Raw genomic sequence first — 21,861 nt, forward strand, 5'->3', positions numbered from 1 at the left:
TTCAGCTTGTCACTGGAAGTAGGGAGAGATCTCTGACAAGGGATGTGGCATGATGGATTTAGAGAAAACCTAATGGATTGCTAGGGTCAAGCTTTCTAGCATCTGAGCATGACGTTACATAAAATACAAGGGATTACTGTTGTGAAAATCCGAGATTACAATTGGTTAAATAACAAGCCACGGCAACTAAAATTTAGAGAGACGTCTTCGCATGTCGTCTCTCTGACTGTCGAATGGGAGGAGGTAATATAAGAGTTTAAATATTGCCTTTTTCCCAAAACTCTCATTATACATTTTTATATGTCTAAACGTGTTGATTTTTAGGGGATCAAAGTCTGTCCTATTTGAGAAGCAAGGTCTGGGTCAATATTTTTTTTTTGCCTCATTTCTTTGTTGAAGAGCAGCACTTATACTGGATGCTAACAGATGTTTGCAACAATTACTTTTACGTATAGAATCTAAAGTAACAACACCGGTAAAGTAAAATGACTTCATCTTCAGCGATCTGAAACACAGAATTGACCCATTGTAGCTTGGTTAACTAGCGGACTGTTTGCTTTGTCGTTGTTGACCAGCAGAGTGACGGAAAGAAAAACCAGAGACTTAAAGTTTTTTTAAAAATCTTGGCTGAGGACTGCAAGGAGGAGCTTTGAGAAAATGGGCGGAGCTTTGTATGAGGTAGCCTTTATGCCTCCCTAAATGGCTACCAGAGGAGATTCAAGTATTCCTCAAACATGCATGAAAGTTGAGCATCAAAATATTGCATCACAAATCTTTTTGTGCGTACACAACTGTTCTACATGGGGCCACAGGTTACTGAACAATCATGTTTTTTGGCCTCTGAGAGGAAGCCGGAGTTCCCAGAAAAAACCCATGAATACACAAAGAGAAATAGTGAACACAAGCAGAAAGCCAAGCCGAGATTCAAACCCAGGACTTGTTGCTGCAAAGCAACTGTGCTACCAACTGTACCACCGCGCAGCCTCCCTATATTTATCCATAAATTTATAGTTGCATCATTTTCTAATATTGTGCAAACCTTGTCTCAACCATTAACTCTTCCATTATAAGCCAACATGTTTCCGTAGGGATTAAACAAACCTCAAAGCTACTCAAATAATTATTTATGAGCAAATATTTGTTGAGAAAACTTTAACAATAAGTTACACAAAAGCAACGAGATTATGAGGAGAGAACTTAGTCCGAGAAATGTGTTACTCCAAAACAAAATAAAATAGGTCACAATGAGTTATTCATCTTGTTGGGCCACATTTGAAATCGACAGCATCGTTAACTACTGAATTCGGAGTCGTACTGTGGCTTCAAGTACTGATCAAATCCAATAGTTATGATGAGAAGAGATACTCACAGACAAACAAAAAAAACTTGTGACAACAATGTAGGGCAGAATAAAGCAAATGAATAATTTCCATAATTCCTAAAATGATTGAGATTGCTCTTAAATCACGTCCTTTGAGATAAATGTGTTATTTTTCCTTACAAAGAAATCTTGTCAGTCTTTGGCCAAAACAAAAAAGCATCTGAAGATGCAGGACTGACATTTCAAAGTGATAACTTCATAAAAGACGTAGCCTACAGCCATTACACTCCCACCAATTCTTGATATATATATATATATATATATATATATATATATATATATATATATATATATATTTTTTTTTTTTTTTTTTTTTTTTTTTTTTTTCAAACTGATTCTCCAGCAACTCACCATCACGATTTTACGACAAGTACTTCAATTTAAATCAACTAGGCATGAAAACTGAAAAAGTGGACAGAAAACCCCGTGGGCGACGTATTATCTGTCTGGGAACAGGAAGTCAGATGATGATCCTAGATGAGAATTAATGCCCAGTAGATTTTTTTTATTCTTTTCCATTAATTGCTCTGTGCCCGAAACATTTTCATCATTCATCTCTTCCTCCATGTCCATTTAAGCAATAATCCTCAGATCATATAAGTCAGACAATATCTATCATTATCTATCCGGCCGCAGAGACAGAAAATAGGACTCGGTATCTCTTTAACCCCCAGCTGTCAAATTGATGTGATCCTGTACGGCCCTGTGCCATGCTTTGTGGTCTTTACAATGTCTGGGTTTGATCAGTACTCGCTGTGTAATCCTACAGAGGATTTAAAAAGACAAGAATGCTTCACCCTCATAATGATACCTTGAATATGTGTTCATATCCAATCATTTATTTTGTTTTATTAGGATTGAATGTGACAATCTGATACAAAGCTGTGCATCAAACTAAAGTGGAAGAAACAATAATAAATGGTTTGGAAATCATTTCTGTTCTTTTTTTTAAACCAAAACAACTAAAACTCAATAAAATTGGATGTGGAGCATATCTAAGAACAGCAGTTTTTAAAGTCTTGCTAGAGATTTCAAGGTCTGGACTCTGATTGGGCCATTCTGTGGTATAAAAATACCTTCATCTAAAACGTGGGAGTTGAAATAATTTTCATTTCAGGTCAAGATCCAGAATTTCCTCAAAGGGCCGACTCTGGCAGAATCTATTGATAAAACTATCCAATGACAAACGGTTCAACTAAATGGCCGTCTCTGCATTTGATGAGTTCCTCTTGAAAATAAATGACATTAAACATCTTTTCACCTTTATGTAATTTGGCAAAAAAAATTATACATTTTGAAAGATTTTTTTTCCATTTCATTTTACAGATATGTAGAAAATGTTAATAAAACACTACAAAATACACTTAATGGTCTTAAATATGACTATTGGTAACGCAAGAACATGCACACTAAAAAACGAGAACAGGTGGTCCAACTTAGAAACATTGCGCTAATTCGTCACAAGTAATCAAATTAAGTTCATCCAAGTTCATTTTTAAATTTTACTAAGTTGTAAAGGTAAGCAAAGTAAGTTTGACCAACTTCACTCAATTACTTGTCACCGATAAACACATATTTTAAAAGTTGGAACTCCATTCTCTTTTTGTAAGTGTGTCTTATTTGCTTGTGTCTTCAGTGTTTATAGCTGATCCACTGCATCCATGTGTGTAAAAAAAAAACAAAAAAATCAACTCATCATCTCTGTAGGCGCAGAGCATAGAGGAGATCAAAGCCTTGTCTTGGCAAAGAGACCGAAGCCAATTCAAACACATTTTAATAGGGTAGGTGATGAAGAAAGCCCTTCCTCACTTAGATCCGTCTAAGGAGACTAAAACACAGAGCACCTGGTGTGACATTATCAGTGACGCTGATTTTTATTCAGCTGTCGTCCTCAATCAGAAAAAGCCACACACAAAAAAAAATTCAAATAAAAAATCAGGAGTAATGTTTTGATTCTTCTGTAAAACATCTCTCTATTTTTAACAGTACTGGAAGTAAGTTGAACGGACAACACTGCGTAGTTTCTACATGATTTATTCATATCTACATACATTTATATTCACTGGCATCTGCCCGGTTCTTCATGCACTATTCATGCGTTGGAAGGCGCCCGTGCCAAAACAACGTGGCAGCCGATTCAACTGTGATGCAACACAAGGAGCGCGGCAATCAGACGACAACACAATGGGTCTGAATGGAGGGGCTGGCTCCGGCGGTCGCCTCTTGCGACCTGACGGGTGATTGTGTGCAGAGGTTTAATCATGATGTGCTTCAGCTTTGGTTGGCTGGCTGGCTCTGAATCGCATAAATAACACATGATTAGTGAAAACGACCGCCGGTGAATTTACCCACAGTGGCTCTAATAAACAAGATTTCTGAAGGTTCAAAGTGACGGTTTTTGCTCATCCTGGAAATGTTTTTGATGCATAAACATGAGTATCTGCTCCGTGTGATGTTATAAATAGCACGAGCACGAAAAATGATCGCCATGCAACCTGACTGTCAGCGATGCCTGCGTTGGAAAATGGCCTGCGCTGTGACAGAAGAAGGAAAACCTGTCGATTAAAGTAGGAAAAGTTGGATAAGGTAGAGGAAAGATGCTTTATTTTTTGGCAGTTAGTTTCCTTAAATGTCACAAAAATGACAATTTCACACCACATTTTTTGTTCCACCTTACCAGTTTGGGAGAGTCTGCATTTGTGCGGCACGGCCACGGTGCCTCCGATGTGGTAAATGTTACACGCCAAGAGGGACGCCCCGGAGGATTTTTCGACGGAGCCGTAGAAAAAGGTCGATCGCACTTTTCTCTTCGACAAAACCGCGCGACTGAAAAGCGAAGAACAGATTTCACCCATTTCTTGGTCAGGACGCGCAGAGAACAGCCAGAGTTAGGGTCAGTCCCAGAACGCAGCAGGAGCAGCTGCGGATGAAGTTGAAACCATCAGCTTTTCCTCTGACTTCAGACTTCACTGAATTCAGACTTCAAATGTGGAGAAAACACTTCAAAACTCCTGCTGTTCATCTTCCTCTTCCCCCGTGATCTGATCTGCAGCGGCGCCTTCGTCTGTTTGGAAACACACACACACGCACACACACGTCTACCTTTCTGGTCATCTGTTCTCCACTCCCACCTCCTGTTTTGCCATCCACTTCTCTCTGATGTTCGCAGCTCTCTCAGAACATGTGCAGCTGTGGCCGCTGCCGCAGCGCAGATTTAGAAAGCGCGATTTAGCAGCTCTGTTATTGTTGTTTATTGCGTGATTATGGGAAGAGAATGGGGCAGCTTACCGGGTGGGTTCATTCAGGTCAACCAGTGGAATGCGGGGATAAAAAACGATGACATAACATTCATAATAATGCACTACCAGAAGTAAGATTTAATGGCTGGACATGTGGGATGATGCGTGTCTGCTTGTGTGATAACAGACGAGTCAATCAACGCACATCTGGCTCTTTCGTGTAACGCTCCCCTGATTCAGAGGCCTTTTTTTTTTTTTTTTTTTTTTGGTCTGTTACAGTTTGTCTGTTCACAGTGTGACTGCAAGTTGATAGAAAACCTGAGTTAAGTTGTTTTTTACAGGGCATTTCTGTTGATGCGGCTACTTTAATTTCCAATAAGGGCTAGAGTGATTAATTGTCATTAATCGTGATTAATCGTCATTAATCGCGATTAATCAGATTTATTGCGATTAATCAAGTCATTTATTAATCAATAGCCAATTGATTAATTGATTAATAAATTACTTGCACACCCGTTTCACCCTCTAAATGTTCTGTTTACATATGGTCTCTGGACTTCGAATTTGAACAATGAAAATTATAATTAATATATCATTATAATTATAAACTCCATCATTACTGATATAAATTTGTTATAAAAGTATTACTGATTGCACTTTAAAAATTAGGTAACTTTATGTTATTAAAGGTAAAGTTTAAACAGTAATGATTTCCTGGTTAATGTCAAGTTGTCAGAACAAAGACATTTTGAATAATGTCAACTTTGTATTAAAAGTGTCATAATTTACCGAATGACGCTTTATGACAACAGTCATAAATATTCATGACGGCTTATTCATGTTCATGACAGGTGTTATGTCATGTTTATGAAAGTGTCATGTCAGTCTTATTCAACCCCCTTCAAATAAAGTGTTACCAAATAAACTAAAGCTAGCATTATAATATTAATATTAAAACAACACTAAATTGAATTTTGGAAGCTTATGCCAAATTACGTGCAAGAAGAGCGTTTACGCATATCGTTTGACGAGTTATAGCTGACTAATTATTGTACTTGCAGCCCTCCTTTGCAAATGAAATATGGAGATTATGATTCAATATATTGTTCAAGCTTAGTTTTTAAAAAGTGACCTGTCCAGAGTGTATCCCACCTCTCGCCGACCTGATGACCAGGAAGGAAAAGTGTTTTTAGATAATTGATGGAATGGAGAAAGATGAAAGCAGATTGTTTAAAATTTACTGTTTAGTTTTGTTCTACACGGAAATGTCATTTTAGTTTAACTAAAATCTAAGATGCATAATTTGACTTGAATGGAAACGGTTCTTTGATTGTGCTTTGAACATAAAAACCTGAGGCACATAAATTGTGTCAGAAGGATAAAAGTTTAATGCAAATCTACAAACATAAAGAGAACTGTCACTTTGAGGGTGTTTGTTATCTCTGCAGGTGTGATAATCCCATGTTTCAATATAATTCTCCTTACACTGCAAAGGAGTTATTTCCTTTAATGGGCTATTTAAATGGAAAATGTTATTTATTTATCTTTGTTAGCCAGATAACACCACAGATTTTATCACCACGTCGAGGTAATAGATGAGAAACTCCAAATTTTACCTCCTATAATCCAATAATAAGTTTATCAGAAATATTGGCCTGAATTTGAGATTACGACATCCAGTCCTCTTCCTGTTCAACTGTTCCTCTAAGGACACTAGGCAGCTTATAAAATTAAATTAGTCAGGCACACAGCGCTGTGACAGATGATGACTTCTGGATAAATGCGTAGGAGAAATCAGGTCCTTTCATGGTGGGAGGAACTCTGCTGCACATTTGTGACAGTACTTAGCCAACCCCTTGACAAAAGTGGAATTGTGTCACTTGCTCAGCCAGCAGGATTCAACACACAGCAACTGAAGGCTGGTTATATTTTATCATCATGTCATAAATTGTAAAACAGGATGATTAAGTGTCATTATTTTAAGTTCAGGTTGCCCTCTTTATTTTCTACATTTAAGATGAAAGGTTTCCCAGCATGCAGGAAATAAACGGTAGATCACATGACTCAATCTGTTGTCAGTCGGTGTGGTCCAGAAGACTATTTAATTTAACCACCTAATTCTAGACTGGATAAGGACCCTTATTTATCTTGTGACCAGGCACTCTGGAGAAGATTACAATCCTTGGGCTGCTAAGTCTCCTAATTATGATCAATATCCACCAACTGCATGCCGACTGGTTATTTGGGAAGGATGCTAGGAAAAGTTGTCTTTGTCTTTAAAGTACGAATGTAAACTTGTAGAATTTGCTAAAACAAAAAAATACTATGTGCTTTGAGCCTAAGATTGATCTTTTTTGGCAACTTCAGATGAGTTTTGGTATAAAACACGAAATTAGTTTGTAGAAAAGCACGTTTCACCTGTTGCCAGAAAACAGGAAATGGGTCATCATTGAGTTTTTAAAAATCAGAATCATATGGTCAAATCAATACAGGAAGGTTCACCGGACACAAAAACAATTTTCTTCTATTATCCTCTTTATACAATACATCAGAAATACTTTAAAATATGCAAATAAACAACAAGTTTAATTCAGTTTTTGAATTAGAAAATTAAAAACTGGATTGCCTAAAATGCTATAAAATGTTCCTTTACTGTAAGTGTAATCATATGTAGCAAAGGACTTTGAGCAGAAGAAACTTACAGAAAAAGTTGGGGGGGGTTTCTTAAATGCAAAATGTATATATATATTTTATAAGTCTTGGCTTTATTACTGCTCTGAGTCTGTTCTTTTAGCAGATGGCTTTTCTGGAGTCAGTATACTCCAAAATCATTGGACAATGATTAATCGTTTAGTGAATTAGTTGATGATTATTTCAATAATCGATTCATCGTGATTCATCGTGATTAATCTGATTAATCGTTTGTGGAAAAACAGTAATTTCCCAACAGGTTTTTTCCCAGGCTAAAATTTAAGTAAATAATTTTTTTATTGTTGTTCAGAGTAACTTAATTATTTGTAGTTTTTTTTTTAATTAAAAACTAGTACTGCAATAAAATATACTTGTTAAAAAGCTGTTTCCACACTAGGGCTGTCGTTAGACGCACTACATGTTTGCACCAAATCCTTAATGAGAAGTTTTACATCCCGGCTGAACTGACAACTCATCAGTGCAGTTCTGTGCACTTTCATTTTTATGCAAAAAAAAATAATAAAAAATCCTGCTCTTTACCTTTCACACCTAAAGGGATTTATCAAAATATAGACCAGTTTATAGCACACTAATGATGCTAAAACAGAGTGAGGGGAAAATATTTTTAAAATACACACCACTCACCTATTAGAAACATAAAAGGTTCAGAAATGATGGAGCAAAAAGAGAGAAAGAAGCGCTCTTATCTCACGGCTACTCGCTTTGCCTAATTAATCCCGCTTAAGGCAGCGCTCGAGTCACCAAAGCTACAAATGGTTTCCTCGGTGCCTCCAGGGGTGCAGAGTGAGAAGAGGCACCAGAATGAAAATAAACACGACAGCGATAATGCATTCACAAGAGATGTTACCGGAGGGGGGGTAGAGGGGGGAGGTGTCCCCCTGACTGCCGCAGCGCAGCACAGACATCAAAGGGGAGCAAAGTGAAGTCTGCGTGCGCTTTGGAGTACATGCGCTTGTTTCTTGAGCACATTATGATCGAGACTGATGCTGACGGTTTCTGCTAGGTTAAAGCTTCTTCTCTTCTCTCTCCTCGTTGCTGCGCAAAATGAGATACAGTATCTCTGGCGGCAGAGACAGACTGTCACGCAAACTGTCTGATGTCAGCGCCTTCATGGGAGACATGCAAAAGAAAGAGAGGGGTGGCGGGGGAGGAGAAAAAAGTCACGGCTGCCTCTGTGGTGCTTTAATGACACAACAGGATAGGCAGCATTGGTCCGTGTCAACTCTGGAGGAGCTGCAGAGATCTACAGCTCGGGTGGGAAGACTCTGTCGACGGGGCAACTATTTGATTGGACAAAGCGAAATCCTTAAAGTCAACTCCAGTCAAACCCAATCACCCTTAATTGAAGTCCTCTGACAGATGGAGACGCCAAGGCAAGGACAGGCAAAGCAAGAGTCGCCTTCATCCAGCTCAAGAATACCTGGGTCATCCGGTTCCGACTGTCCAATCCCAGTATGACGTCAGTACCGCTGAAACCTGCAGGACAGGCAAAGCCTCCAACAGAAACAAACCCAGACATTCCTGAACAGTTGCCTCAGAAGGATTCTCCACATTTTCTGGTCAGACACTGTCTGTAACTGCGTTTCCGTTGACCATACAACAGAGCAAACTGAAATTACGAAAACAAATTGTTTAATAGAAGCACAGCAATAAAAAAAATAATAATCACATTTTCTTGATCAAAAGTTCTAACGTGAGGTGGTTTTTCAGTTTTATCGAAATTTGAACACTTTGCAAAACTGCAAAGGAAACACTTTTCTTGCATCAAACTAGCTTGTATACAGCAGCAACTCGCTTATTTTTACGCACAGGATCCGAGGTGGAAGCGCCAAGACAACCGAAAGACAGGCTGTCCAAAAAACACCTGTCAATGAGATCTGGAGGTAGACGTCAAAAATATGGCAGATAAGAAAGAATGGCCGTTGGACCGAGTTCTACCTTTGGTGGCCCAAACCCCAGGATGGGGTGAAGGGCAAAGAGAGATTACCCAAAATGAACATTTCATTAAGAGCAGCAAGAAGTAAGGAAAGCTATAAGAAGGGAATACAGCAAGAATGAGAGCAAAGCTGAACTTTTTGCTTTGCATTCAAGATTCTTCTAACCATGCGTGTCTGACTTAAAAAAAGTCAGACACGCATGAGGCTGATTACATTTTGAGAAAATGAAACGATAATTCCAATACTCGTGCATAATTTTCTTTCCGTTTTCCGTGTAGATACAGGTGTTTCTCTGCCAAGAGACGCAGAAACCACTGAACCCTAAAATCTGAAATTTTTTTCTTCCTACCCTTGCACAGTTGGAGAATGCGTACTAGGAAATGTTTGAAGTGTGAAAAAGTGTGACGCTCCTGCGGTTAAGACGGCAGAAACAGATCGAGTAAGTCAGTGTGTGAAAAATCTTGTGTGCGCATGATAGTCCCAGGGGAGCGAGTGGGAAAGGAAAGGAAAGGAAAGGAAAGGAAAGGAAAGGAAAGGAAAGGAAAGGAAAGGAAAGGAAAGGAAAGGAAAGGAAAGGAAAGGAAAGGAGTAAAAAGCAGAAGTAAGGTTTTAACAGATGACAGTGTGTTCCCCTCCTGGTGATTGCTTGCAGTTTGTGCCCTACAGCTACCTCGAGGATCTGGCACAGACAACAGAATGGAGACAAATCCGAGTGAATGTGCTGAGATTCATCATCATTTGCAGCACAATAAAGACACATAATGGGGGGGGGACAGATTTTACATGGAAAAGCCATTCCCTCCATGTGGAGGAGATTAGCTGCCATTGATGATGCTCCAACCTTCCCGCCCCCCCTTTCCTGATTTTTCCTATTTTCTCCCTCCTTTTGCACTTGCATCCAGCTCATCAAGTTAGATCGTTGCCAGAACTGAAGAAACGAGTGACTGTCTTGTGAGGAGAGGCAGGCGTCAGACCTCAGTGGCTCCCAACAGAAAGAAGCTCTGGGTAAAATGCTGACGGTTTGACACATCCCTGTTTCTTCAGGTGCCAGGGCCCCTTTGTATATTTTTTGACACATAGCAAAGTGGTCACTGTGAAACCCTTTCGGGACTTCTAATGTGCAATGAAACGTGGAGCTCAAACTGCCCCTGCACCGGCCCTTTTTAGAGGGGTTTTGCTGATGTCAAAAATAATATTTTTCTCCGTTTGCCGTTTCATGTGACAGAGATGTGCGCATCGTCGGTTTCTCGGCGAGCTTCCCACCAAGACACTGTGGTGACCGGATATATAAATCAGGAATGGACAGATCTCCACAAGGAGTGTGAATAATCTGGCAAACTGAAGTATTTTCAATTTGAAATATTACGACGCTTTTCTGCCCCCTAGCGCCAGGTGCAGAGGGGGGAAGGGGGGGAAGATGATTTCAGCACCAGGGACAGTTTCCCACTCCCATCATTTACATTTCTCGTATGACGGACTTTAAATCTCTTGAATTAGCAAATAAAATTCCATCAAAAATCGTCGCCTGCATTCCAAAATTTCACCTGCATCGGTTTTGCATGATGACTCCCTGATGCAAATACTCAGTCATCCAATTAACGCTCCTTTTTTCACTGTTTGTTTCTGCGCTGGTGATGAAATTCTGCACAATCGCCAGCGCAATGAGGGGTAAACTGTGCACTACAAACCTCTACCAGAAAAATGTGGAGACAGAAAGATGAGCCAAAAGGCTCACTTACCCCTCTCCAAACTCAGATTTCTGCAAACTTCAAGCTCCGCCATTTAGATCTGGAGTTGTCCCTCCGTGCGCTTTGGGCATGTTTTTTTTTTCTTCTTTCTCTGATAATTATTCCCTATTTGTGGCAGCGATAAAATGCCAACATGCCAATGCGTCCATGATGATGAGGCGTTTCAAAAGAAGCGCGCCATGAGGACAGAGTGTCACTTTTCTTGCCCCCCCATTTTTCTCCCAGACGTCCCCCTCCCAACCCGCCGCCCCTTAAACCTGGTTTATCCTCATCCTCCGGTTTGCGCGCAGCGCATCTTCTCCCTTCAGCAGGCGCAAAACGCCGCGGCGGAAAACCGATAAGCCGATTTCTCACGCGCTTCGACGGGGCTGACGAGAGACTTGGATGTTAATAAGCAACAGCTCAGGACGGGCGTGGAGAGAGAGAGAAGTGTGTGACACAGCGCGCAAAAACGAGAAGGAAGGAAGGAAGGAGGGGAGGGGTGGCGCGGTGGGTGGACAGCTCACCAGAGTAGTGGCAATTATTGCATTTCATCTGCTTCCCAAATGTGAATTCCGTACCAGAAAAAAAACAAACAAAACAAACGAAAAACATTTGGTGCCACATCCGCTTGTTCTGTTTGATTTTTTTTTCTATTCTTTTCTTTCTTTCTTTTTTTTTGGTTTGAAAAATGCAACAAAAACGGCATCGATGCGCAGCGGTGACCCACTTTACGCCGTCTGTCTCTTTTCGGATCTTCTTCAGTTTATGCGGGGAATTTAAACCGGCGATCCCAAGAGAGAGAGAAAGAGGAAAAGAGAGAGACTCAACTGTGGCGTCCGCATAAAAAAAAAGAATAAAAATAAGCTTTTAAACTGTGTGCGGGTGCTTATTTGTGTGCCTTTTCCAGCCAGGAGCGTATCGCTCCCGGTTGAGTCATTTCCCTAAAGTGAGTCTCGTCGGTCTGGAGCTCCCAGATTGGTCCTGTTCACTGGTCCACGCAGGGAAAGCCCGTTTCATTTAGTGCTGCGGGAGAGAGGAGAGTCCCAGAGGTTACCTAATCGATCAGCTTGAACCATCCCCACCAGCAAAACGCATCTGTTTCTGCTTCCACGGGTGTGCCTGTGATTTTGTTGTTTTTCAGAATCAGATGAGGCTTCCCCACTGATTGCTCTTTTTTTTTTTTTTTCCATTTCTGACAAGTTAGAAGCACAAAATCCAACGTGTTTTTCTTTGGGAGGTTTTGTGTAAACGAATCAACACAAAGTACAGCGTGAAATGGAAAACTGGAAAGACAAACATGCGTTTCTCCCTTTTTTTCAGAAATAAAAGAGCGCATGTTTTACACTGATACCCCAAAATAAAATACAGATACATCGTTTTTTTAGGGAAGTATCTGGTGAAGTCCATCTCAATCTCATTAATACAGAGAAAAAAAATACTAAACAAATCTGTGAAGGAGCTGCAGAAATCCACAGGTCAACAGGTTGGCTTCTTAGCGTCAAGAAGAATGCCACTGCTGAAAGAAAGACGTTTTGTTTGTAGTTTGGCACAAGCAAAGCCACAGCAGACACACAAAATGTTTTGGTGCTCAAGTCAGATAACGGCAAAGAAGTTAAAGCCATTTTGGTTAAACATAAAATACCATGTTTGGGGTGAACCAACAACACGTCACATTACTCTGTAGACATACCCCAATGAGACATGCATCATTCTGTGGAGATTTTTTTTTTTTAGCAAGGACAAAGAAGACAGTCAGACAGTCAATAAGATTTTGAAACTGTTGTTTCCATCAAATCTGACTGAGTATGAGATTTAGACATGAGTTGTTTTCTTTCTGTTTCAAACTAATGGGCCACTTTGTGTCTGTCACATAAAACACCAGTAAAATTATCTTCATTTTTGCTGCAATTTGAGAAAAATTTGAAATCCTCAATGGATGTGAACGAGGCGAGGTGCTGTGTGTTCACAGCCACCAAAAAGTCAAAGTTTACTACCCATGACTGGTTTATGGACCATGACCAAAGCAGAACCATTCAGCCAGTTTGAATTTCAAAAATGAACAGAGGAATGCACTGGGATTAGGCTGGTCTGGGGGAGAAATTAAGTGAGAGGAAAGTCATGTGGAAAAAAAAATGAAAAGAGAGAAACACATGTTTACTGAAACGGTCCTTGGCTGACATGAAAGGACCGGCTGCCAGTGAAATGAGGGATGCAGACAGATCGGGAAGGGTTGCAAAGATACAACTCTCTAACAGCTGCGGGGTGATTTACTTAAACCAAATGCTGGGTTTGTGCTTTTTGGACAGAACTGGAGTAGTCTTAGCAAAACAGTAGGTGAACACATTTTGACCCAGTTTGTTGGAGTAGAAAGGAAAACTGGAGAATCGTCATTTTCTGTTTGCTTTTGAACTATAGAACCTGATTAGACGTCCACAAACCTCTGCAACAACCAAATCAATCCAGTTCAAAATTATTTTATTAATCCCAATGTGAAATTAAATGTTGCAACTCTTAATATCACACCAATTATAACCTATTTTAAGCTTCCTTTAAGAGTAATAAAGTTTTATTTTTTTTAAAAGCAATTGAATTGAATGGTGCAGAGGTTTGGTGGAATGATGATAAAATAAAATATGGTAAAAGCATGCTTTATCATTATGCTATGATAATTACAATAATTAGTTCAATTATGTTAACATCAGTTGATTGTGTCAATTATTTTAGTCAACAATAGAGAATGAGTGCATTAGTGTTTCACCTGCTAATTAGTGCAAGCCAGCATTACCGTCACACTTTGACCAAAGAACATAACAACAGGCTTTTACCCGCTCATCAATTAGCATAAGCTGAAGTTTGCCATGTTCAGACTTCATATTTTGGCAAAACAAATTGGTCATAAACGTAATATAGACATGCAATATTATGCCGTGCTAAATGTTCCCCCATAGCAACAGTTCTCTCCGGATATTCCAGCTTTAACTTTTACTAGCTTAAAGTTGCATTAAGTAACCTTTATTTAAAAAAATATATATATGTTTGTTGACTATTTGTTAAAGCTGTCACAATGTCCTAACAGTACAATAGAATACAAAATAATCTGTGAAAAGATCAAGCTCCTCTGCCTTCTCGCTGTGGTCCTAGAGCCATCTGCAGAAATACACCGCTCAGTCAAAAAACAACCATTCAGAATTGGAAGGAGGGTCTTAGCGCGGTCAGTCACTCTGGTGTATGTGCTGTTCACAGCTCTCTGCTACGCTATAGTTAGTTCACCGCAAGCTTGCCTGTCGTGAATGTGCAGGCTAGTTAGCATGCCCGCCAATGACGGCAAATAAACAGTTCCCGTGTAACTGTAAGTTGTTTCTCCACCATCAGCACATTGATCAGCGCGTACATGAGAGTGGTTGACAGCACCAAAACCTTCCTTCTGGTTCTGACTGATTGTTTCTGACCGGGACCAAGAAGCAGCCCTAATGAAAACCATGGTAGTTAGCTTCTGCTGTAGTGCCAAGAGAGTTTCCACTGTGCATATTAATATATATTATATGACGATTGAACTCTAAAAATAGTCTTTTTTTTTTTAACGGAGTCACAAGTATTTGTGTATTTTAACTATTCAAGGGTGGTTGGGCGCTCATGGACCTGACTACCCCACCTCCCTATCACTAACCCCAAGATTAGATGGGTAAAAATAATGACTTTTAATGCTAATTTCACTTTTTTAATAGGTCAGATCAAAGGTAAGTATTTTTGTAAAGTGCCTTAAGTTGGTATCAAAAATCATTTGCCCCAAAAATGAAAAAAAATATTACAACATAACAAAAACATTGGTTGTTTGTTGGATGCAAGAATTAAGAGATTTACATTCAACTGGACCTTTAAATCATAATTCTTTCTTTCACGTCACTGTAAACCACTATGGCGGCTTTTACACAGTAAACGCGTGTAATAAGATTTCAATTAAAGTAATGGATTGTTACATAATTGTTGTTTATTAGAGCAAATACATGTATCAAAATCAGTAAGCCAATTGTTTTTACGTCATCATAATCCCTCCAGAGAAGATTTTAATCTGAATAAGTCTGTTTAAAATGCAAAATATTATATATTATGTTATCCCTCATGCCATAAGGATACTAAACAATCTTTTATTATATATACTTATAATGACACTTTTATTATTACTTATTTATTTATTTATTATTGGAGCCTTGCAAAAAAAATTTCTTTCAATTTGTACATTTTTAAATGTACAGTTGAATGACAATGAAATCTGTCCATGTCTAAAATGTGGTAAAAGAAGTGACAAGAAAACAGACGGCACTTTAATCTGATGAACTCCTCCCCTGCAGAAGAGCACAGAGGCTCTTGAGCCAGTATTTTTATTTTTTCTACCTTTGAAAGCACACAAAAGATGGTAGCTGTCTAGGTGAGGCAGTAAAAGGTCTGTCTGCAGTGGGCGTGACAGCCCACAGAGACACGCCAACTTATCAGATTTTCCACGGATTTATCCGGTGGCTTGGTCAGCAGGAAGTCTCACTGTGTCAAAACCTTCAGCTCAAGATCACACTGATCCCATAAAACATCTGGATTTAGCTCAGCTCTCAGGGGATAGGAGAGTTTAGAGAAGGGGGGGAAAGATCCAGTGTTTTTCTATCCAGTAGAACATTTAGCACAGCAGGGCGTATAAATGCTCCAGATGATGAGTCCAGATGGTAACTAGAAGGGTAATCCATTATGTTTTACAAGACAACAAAAGTGGAAATACTCAGAAATAACAACTGTTCTTAAAATAAAAGCAAGACATACAAGCATTCATAAGCTAACTATGCTATTTATGTGCATATTTACTCCCATAATGCATTGATGCAGTTGTATTGGTTGTGTTGTGATATTTAAAAAAGCTGATTATCAAACACAAATATGTCACAGAGTCTCCCTCTAGTGTTCACTCCTTGTACATATGATGGTATCAGCCTGGTTTCTGGTTTGTGCTTCATGCATTCGATGGTGTGTGGCTCCTGATATTTACCCTGAAAGACGCTGTTGTCTGTGAGGAAGTGCCGCCGGTACTGTGGCTCTCCTTTCCTGTTCACCACCCGGGAGCTCATGGCGAGACGAAGAGGAAGGAAAACAAATCACCTACCTATGAAGGAGAAGAAAAAAAAAGTATTTTAATGTGCTGCTTCAGAATGAGAAATGGGGCATAAAAATTTTTATTTCATGCTAAACAGATTAACTTATTTGCATTGAAGGGAGGAGTTAAGTTATACCCTTCATCCATCCCTCATTTTCTCCTCCCTTTCTCTCCACAGGTGTTCTCATTTATCTTTTTCTTTCCATCAGAGCTCCAGCTTTTACTGCTTTGTCCTCCTGATTTCTTGTCGTTGCTGATCCTCCCACAGCCAGCACTCTGTGATTCCCCACCTGTTGCTCATCTGTCCACTTGATTTAAAGCTTCAAACCACCGCCGTCTCTATCTCTCAGAAGCACACCCGCCGGAGGTGCTCCGCTCTGGGAAGGGTCGGAGCCTCCGGGATATTTATTGCCGTCTGGTACCCAGCGACTTGGTGAGGGGTTACCGTTGAACACGCAGAGATTAGGGGTCAAGTATTCCTGAGGAGAAAGTATTTTCCTTTGACCCTGCCACCGGAATACTTTGAACCATGCCTGTAATGTAAGCTACGGTTGGTTTTACAACTAATGCTGTCTTTTTTTTTTTCTCCTTTGTTGCACAAGATTGTTTATTGCATCATTTTAATTTTTTTAAAGGGGCGGTATTATGTGTTATCCAGCCACATAGTGCCATTTTATAGTACAGTTAAGTAACTATGTTACCCTCAGATGTTATAAAGTTGCTGTGTATATCAAATATGACTTAAAAGAAATCTGACTTTGTAATTTAACACCTTGAAATTGGGCCTCTGTCTCTTTAAGAAAGTCCTGCTCTTTCCAATACCCCGCCTTCAGGAAATCATCACAACATTGTTCTTCTACTAATCCTTTGTTTTACCAGAGTTTAACTAAGAAGTAGCTTGTATAATGAGCTCAGAGTAGTTCCACCAGAGGTTTGCTAATTGCTGCTGGCTAGTCTGAAGGAGTTGAGTAAGGGATGGATGTTCTGTGAGCCGGAAGCTCTGAAACTTGGGAACCGCAGCTCCAAGGAGGAGCTTCATCCTGGAAATCAGCACCAGGTCCATCCAGGCATTTTGCACAGCTGAATGGTTGCCATGGGAGATTCATGGATTTCTCAAACATGCATGAAAGAATAAAAGCAATACTCCAGGTACTTTTTAAAGAGGGAATAACATTAGAACATAATGTAAAGCTATTAAAAAAGGATGTTACATAACACTGCATCTTTAAAAATAAATAAATAAATCCACAATCTTCATAGTATTTTATTGGGATTTAATGTGAATGACCAACACAAAGAAGAAGCTATGATTGTGAAGTGGAAAATGATGCAAGTTCTCAAAATTAATACTTGGTCCAGCTACCTTTCGCTGTATTATAGTTCCAATCGTTTTGGAGTATGTATGATTTAGAAACTAATATTTTTGCCTGTGCTACACTGCAAAATGCCTGAAAGCCATTCAGATTGTGAACATCAATTTTAAGAGTTGCCACAGATGAAATTAGATTTAGGTTTGGGCTTTGAATGGGCCATTATAACACATGAAACTAAACCAAAGCACATAAAGGTCGACTAAACCACTCAGTTTCAGCTCTGGTGTTTGTTGTGCTTCAACATGATTACCCTCCACCTCTGCATCAAAGCTTTTCAGCTCCATCTTCTTATCAACACTGACATGTTTCCCGGCAAATAAAAGCATCCCACAGAGGTGATGCTGCTTCCTCCATGTTTCGCCATGGAGATGTTTTCCACTGCACAATTTTCCATGTTGGAAGATGAAACCACATTTTGATCTCATCTGAGCCTTCACAGGACAGTTTACAATAAGATTTTAAAAAATTACACACGAACGGACTGTCTTCAATCATTAGTTGGTTCTGAAGGGATTTAGTGAATCCCTTTAGCATCTGAATGTCACAGGCCACACTTTTCAGATAATTTTTTGTAAAATACTGTATGTTTGAAACACATTTATCCTTTTCCTTTCACTTCACAATTTAGCTCTAGGCTGTTTGGTAGGGATAGTTATGCCAAACACTAGATGACTTCTGTATACTTAAAACTATGTTTTAATAATTTATTTTCTTGCAAATATTATATTTTGAATGGTAGATGCAAGATTTAAACTTAAAACACAGAAGGGTAAAAATTGAGGCATGTACCTTAATGAATTCCACACCAAGCCAAAGAAAAAATCTTGTTTTTAGTTTCTGTTCTAACTGAAAAAAACAACATCAAAAAAAGAATAGCACAAACCTAAAGAGATAGAAAGCCATTGGATCTGGTCATTAAAGTCTCAGCGTCTTCAAGCTGCTCTGGAGACACAGAGAACGGCCCCTTGGGCCTCACAGCTTAATTATACAGCAATCTAAATGACTTTATGTTTTCATAACAGAGCCCAAATTAAAAGTAGGAGTTCAACATAAGAAGCAGAGCACTGGACACACTGTCTCCTGGAGATTTAATGGCACTTGTTGGCTGTAATGCAGATAATTAAGAGGCAGATAGTTAAAAAGAGACATGATCTGTAGAAAGTTCAGGAGTTTGATTGAACTGGGACCAAAATTTCTTTATGGGCTCTTAGCATGTATGTGACAGTCACTCAGATCCATTCAGCGTACGTCATTTTTGCGCACATTAATCTCAGTTTCCGTAAATGTAACACTTGACTTAAAAGGCTAAAAGGGGCAGTCCGCAGCCGGCAAGTAAAGCCATGACATGACTGAAGTCTCAGATGTCACCTCTGCAGTGAACAAAGAGGAGTCAAATCGGGTGATAATAAAACTAAATGATTAACCAGGATCTCTCCTGGTTATGATTAACCAGGAGATTAATCCTAGTTAATCAGGATTAAGTTTACAACTTATGCAAATTTATGCATAAGTTTTCATAATTCAGCTTCTGAATTTGCTCGTGCAGCAGATGTGTTTAGTAGGCAGTGATGGACAAGACAAGGAGCAAAGTTCAAGTCCTAATCCAGAAGAATAAACTCTTGTCAAATCAACAAATATCTTATATTCTCAAAGGTTGAATATAATTGGATAAATAGATGTTTTTATGAATTGTGGATAAAGGTGACGGCAAGCAGCCGCAGGGGATTTTGCTCTTTAGCAAACAGCAATATGAACAAAAATAAAAGAGTTACATGAAACATCTACAAAAACTTGGCTGATGTAATTCTAACAGTAAAAAAAAACAAGAATAATTTTCTGGTTTTTGTTATTCAGAGAATTTAGTAGCTCTCTAGTTTGTGTATAATCTTAGTAACCTCTGAACAGCTGAAACCTCAGGGAAGTTCAGCTCTTCTGTCTCTGCTGGGTTTCTCTCAGGGTGGAAGAGACGCTCAAAAATAAATTCCTCCCTGCCACAGTGACTCCATCAGATACCCTGACAGGAAGTAGGTCGAGAATGCCTTTAAGTGAAAAGTTTTCTTCATGTTGATGTTTCAACGGAATATAGCAAATGACACACGAAACAAAACCTAATAGGAGTACAGCAGTTCAGCATGCCCCCTTTTTCCTGTCTGTATTCATTATTTACAACAGTTGCGCATTAATGTTTTATTGACGCATCCGCAGAGTTTTAATACATGCAGTCCTTGTTTAATGGAGTGCCGTTGTGGTGGATCTTATGATTAGAAGTGGATTTCTGTCTTAAATGTTCCAAATGGGGGAAAAAATTGAGAAAGTGTAGACGACACAGCATCGAAGGCAATCATTTTTTGTCAATTTTTTGTCAATAGTCACATACTAACGTTTCATTGGACCAACTTTAGCTTTGAATGTGGCATGCATTCATTGTTGCATCATTTTGATAAGCTTCTGCATTGTTGAAAGAATTATGTCAATCCAGTGTTTTCTGGTTTCATCAAGATCTTTCTTTTCCAACATATTCCAAAAATTCTCATTAGGGTTAAGGTCCAATCCATATGGAAAAATGACTTGATCCTGATCAATCCTGGCACACTCATCTTGGAATATTGTGTGTTTCATTAGGGAACAAGAAATTTCCTGATAAAACAATCTGGTAGTCATCTAGCCTCATTCTTTGGACACATTATTTTACTGAAACTGAACAACAGCAGCCACTCCAGATCACAGCTCCATGTACGTTGCACATGTGGAAAATGTTCATATATTCACTACTGAACGTAGACGTTAGTGCAGTTGTGTATTTTTTTTTTCTTTTTTACAAACGTTCCCAGGTTATTGTAAGCTGAGTTGTAGCTACTCCTCCAATAATGATAGTTTGTGTCTGATGGCTAAAACAGCTAAAACTGTTCCAATAGAACCTGATTAAAGCCCAAACCTCAATCCTGTTGAAAATGTATGGAGAACTGAAGTCCTTTCCAAAAGTCCAACAAACTTAACTGAATGGTTTTTTGTACATTTCTAGTACTGTTCATTTTTTTGCAAATATTTTCTCTAAAAATGAATTTTAATGTGTAAAACAGAAAGAAAATATCATGTGCATTCACTTGTTTCAGGTTCGTGTCAACCCCAGTGTTGGTGTCCTGTAGGGAAAAGTAAGGATCCCTATATCACATTTGCTGACCTCCTCTATGCTCTATAGCACAGGTGTCAAACTCAAGGCCCGGGGGCCAAATCTGGCCCACCAGACCTTCTCATGTGGCCCTCTAGACTCCAAATTACATCAATAAGTCCTTCCAGGTTTTCACAAATCTGCAAAATGCACACAAAATCAACAAATCTCCAATTTTTTTCTGATTTTACTGCAAATTTTCTCAAGATTGGTCAAAAATATTGAGTTTAAATGACTGCTGCCTCAACCTTACTTGATGTCGAGTTTGTAATAAAGTCACATTTAACATCATACATTATCACAAATATAAAAAAAATCCTAACAAACATTACTAAATTGGCACTTCAAAATCTGTCATTTTGATTGCAAAAACTCAACTAAAACAATCACAAAATCTTGGAGGAACAGATATTTATTGACATTTTAACCATTTATTTGGTTTCTTCAACATATTCTGGCCTCTAAGAACATTCAGATTTTTATGTGGCCCAAAATGAAAATGAGTTTGACACCCTTGCTGTATAGCTGTGGTGCCCAGAGTGGGTCCTCAAGGGCCGGCATCCTGCATGTTTTAGTTCTCTCCCAGGTTTAACACACCTGGATCAAATGATGGCTCTTTAGAGGCCTAAGAAGAACATTGACTTGCTCAGGAGGTTGTTACTGCCACCAGGGAGAGTCAAAAGCAGTAAGTTGTGGCTGCTTGTTAAACAGTTACCAGAACCGAGTAAACAGTCTTGGCCCATTGATGGCCACCCAGATGCTTTCACACTCAGTGACTCATTGAAGGCTCTGCTTTAAGCACTGACAACAGAAAACAAAGATGTGGTTTTAAAGTACTGTCATAGCAATATCATAAACTCAGACTTTTTCCATTAGAATATGTTCACTTCTACAGCTTTTGCTTTGAGTTTTTCTTTTTCTTTGTGCAAACAGGACTTTTTATTGTTTTGCCAAACTACTAAGTTTCATATGTAGCTTGATAAATAGCTGTACTGCTACAAAATCAATCGGCTTAGGGAAAAGACAAGGAAGTTTCCTTAGTTTAAGTTCTCCATCCAGTGGTAATATTTTAACCTGTTCCTGGTAGAGTTACCTGTGGGGGCATTCTTGTGTTGCGAAGGTGGCCAATGATTAGCCAGTTTTAAGACATATTACCAAGTCATAAGAACAAAGAATCTAGGGTATA

General features: G+C 39.1%; 1 protein-coding gene across 1 annotated transcript in view; it reads right to left on the bottom strand.

The window, feature by feature from the left end:
* Positions 1 to 5,680, bottom strand: part of plch1 (phospholipase C, eta 1) — a 48,967-nt gene extending 43,287 nt beyond the window's left edge. The window contains exon 1 of the mRNA XM_088012035.1: positions 4,059 to 5,680. Within this exon, the coding sequence (XP_087868161.1) occupies positions 4,059 to 4,236 (178 nt within the window). The 5' untranslated portion in view covers positions 4,237 to 5,680. The remainder of the gene's footprint in view (positions 1 to 4,058) is intronic.
* Between the last annotated feature and the right edge of the window lie 16,181 nt (positions 5,681 to 21,861).

Source organism: Poecilia mexicana, unplaced genomic scaffold, assembly GCF_051168715.1.
Source record: "Poecilia mexicana isolate PSO_F unplaced genomic scaffold, ASM5116871v1 scaffold_13, whole genome shotgun sequence".
NCBI classification, from domain to species: Eukaryota; Metazoa; Chordata; class Actinopteri; order Cyprinodontiformes; family Poeciliidae; genus Poecilia; species Poecilia mexicana.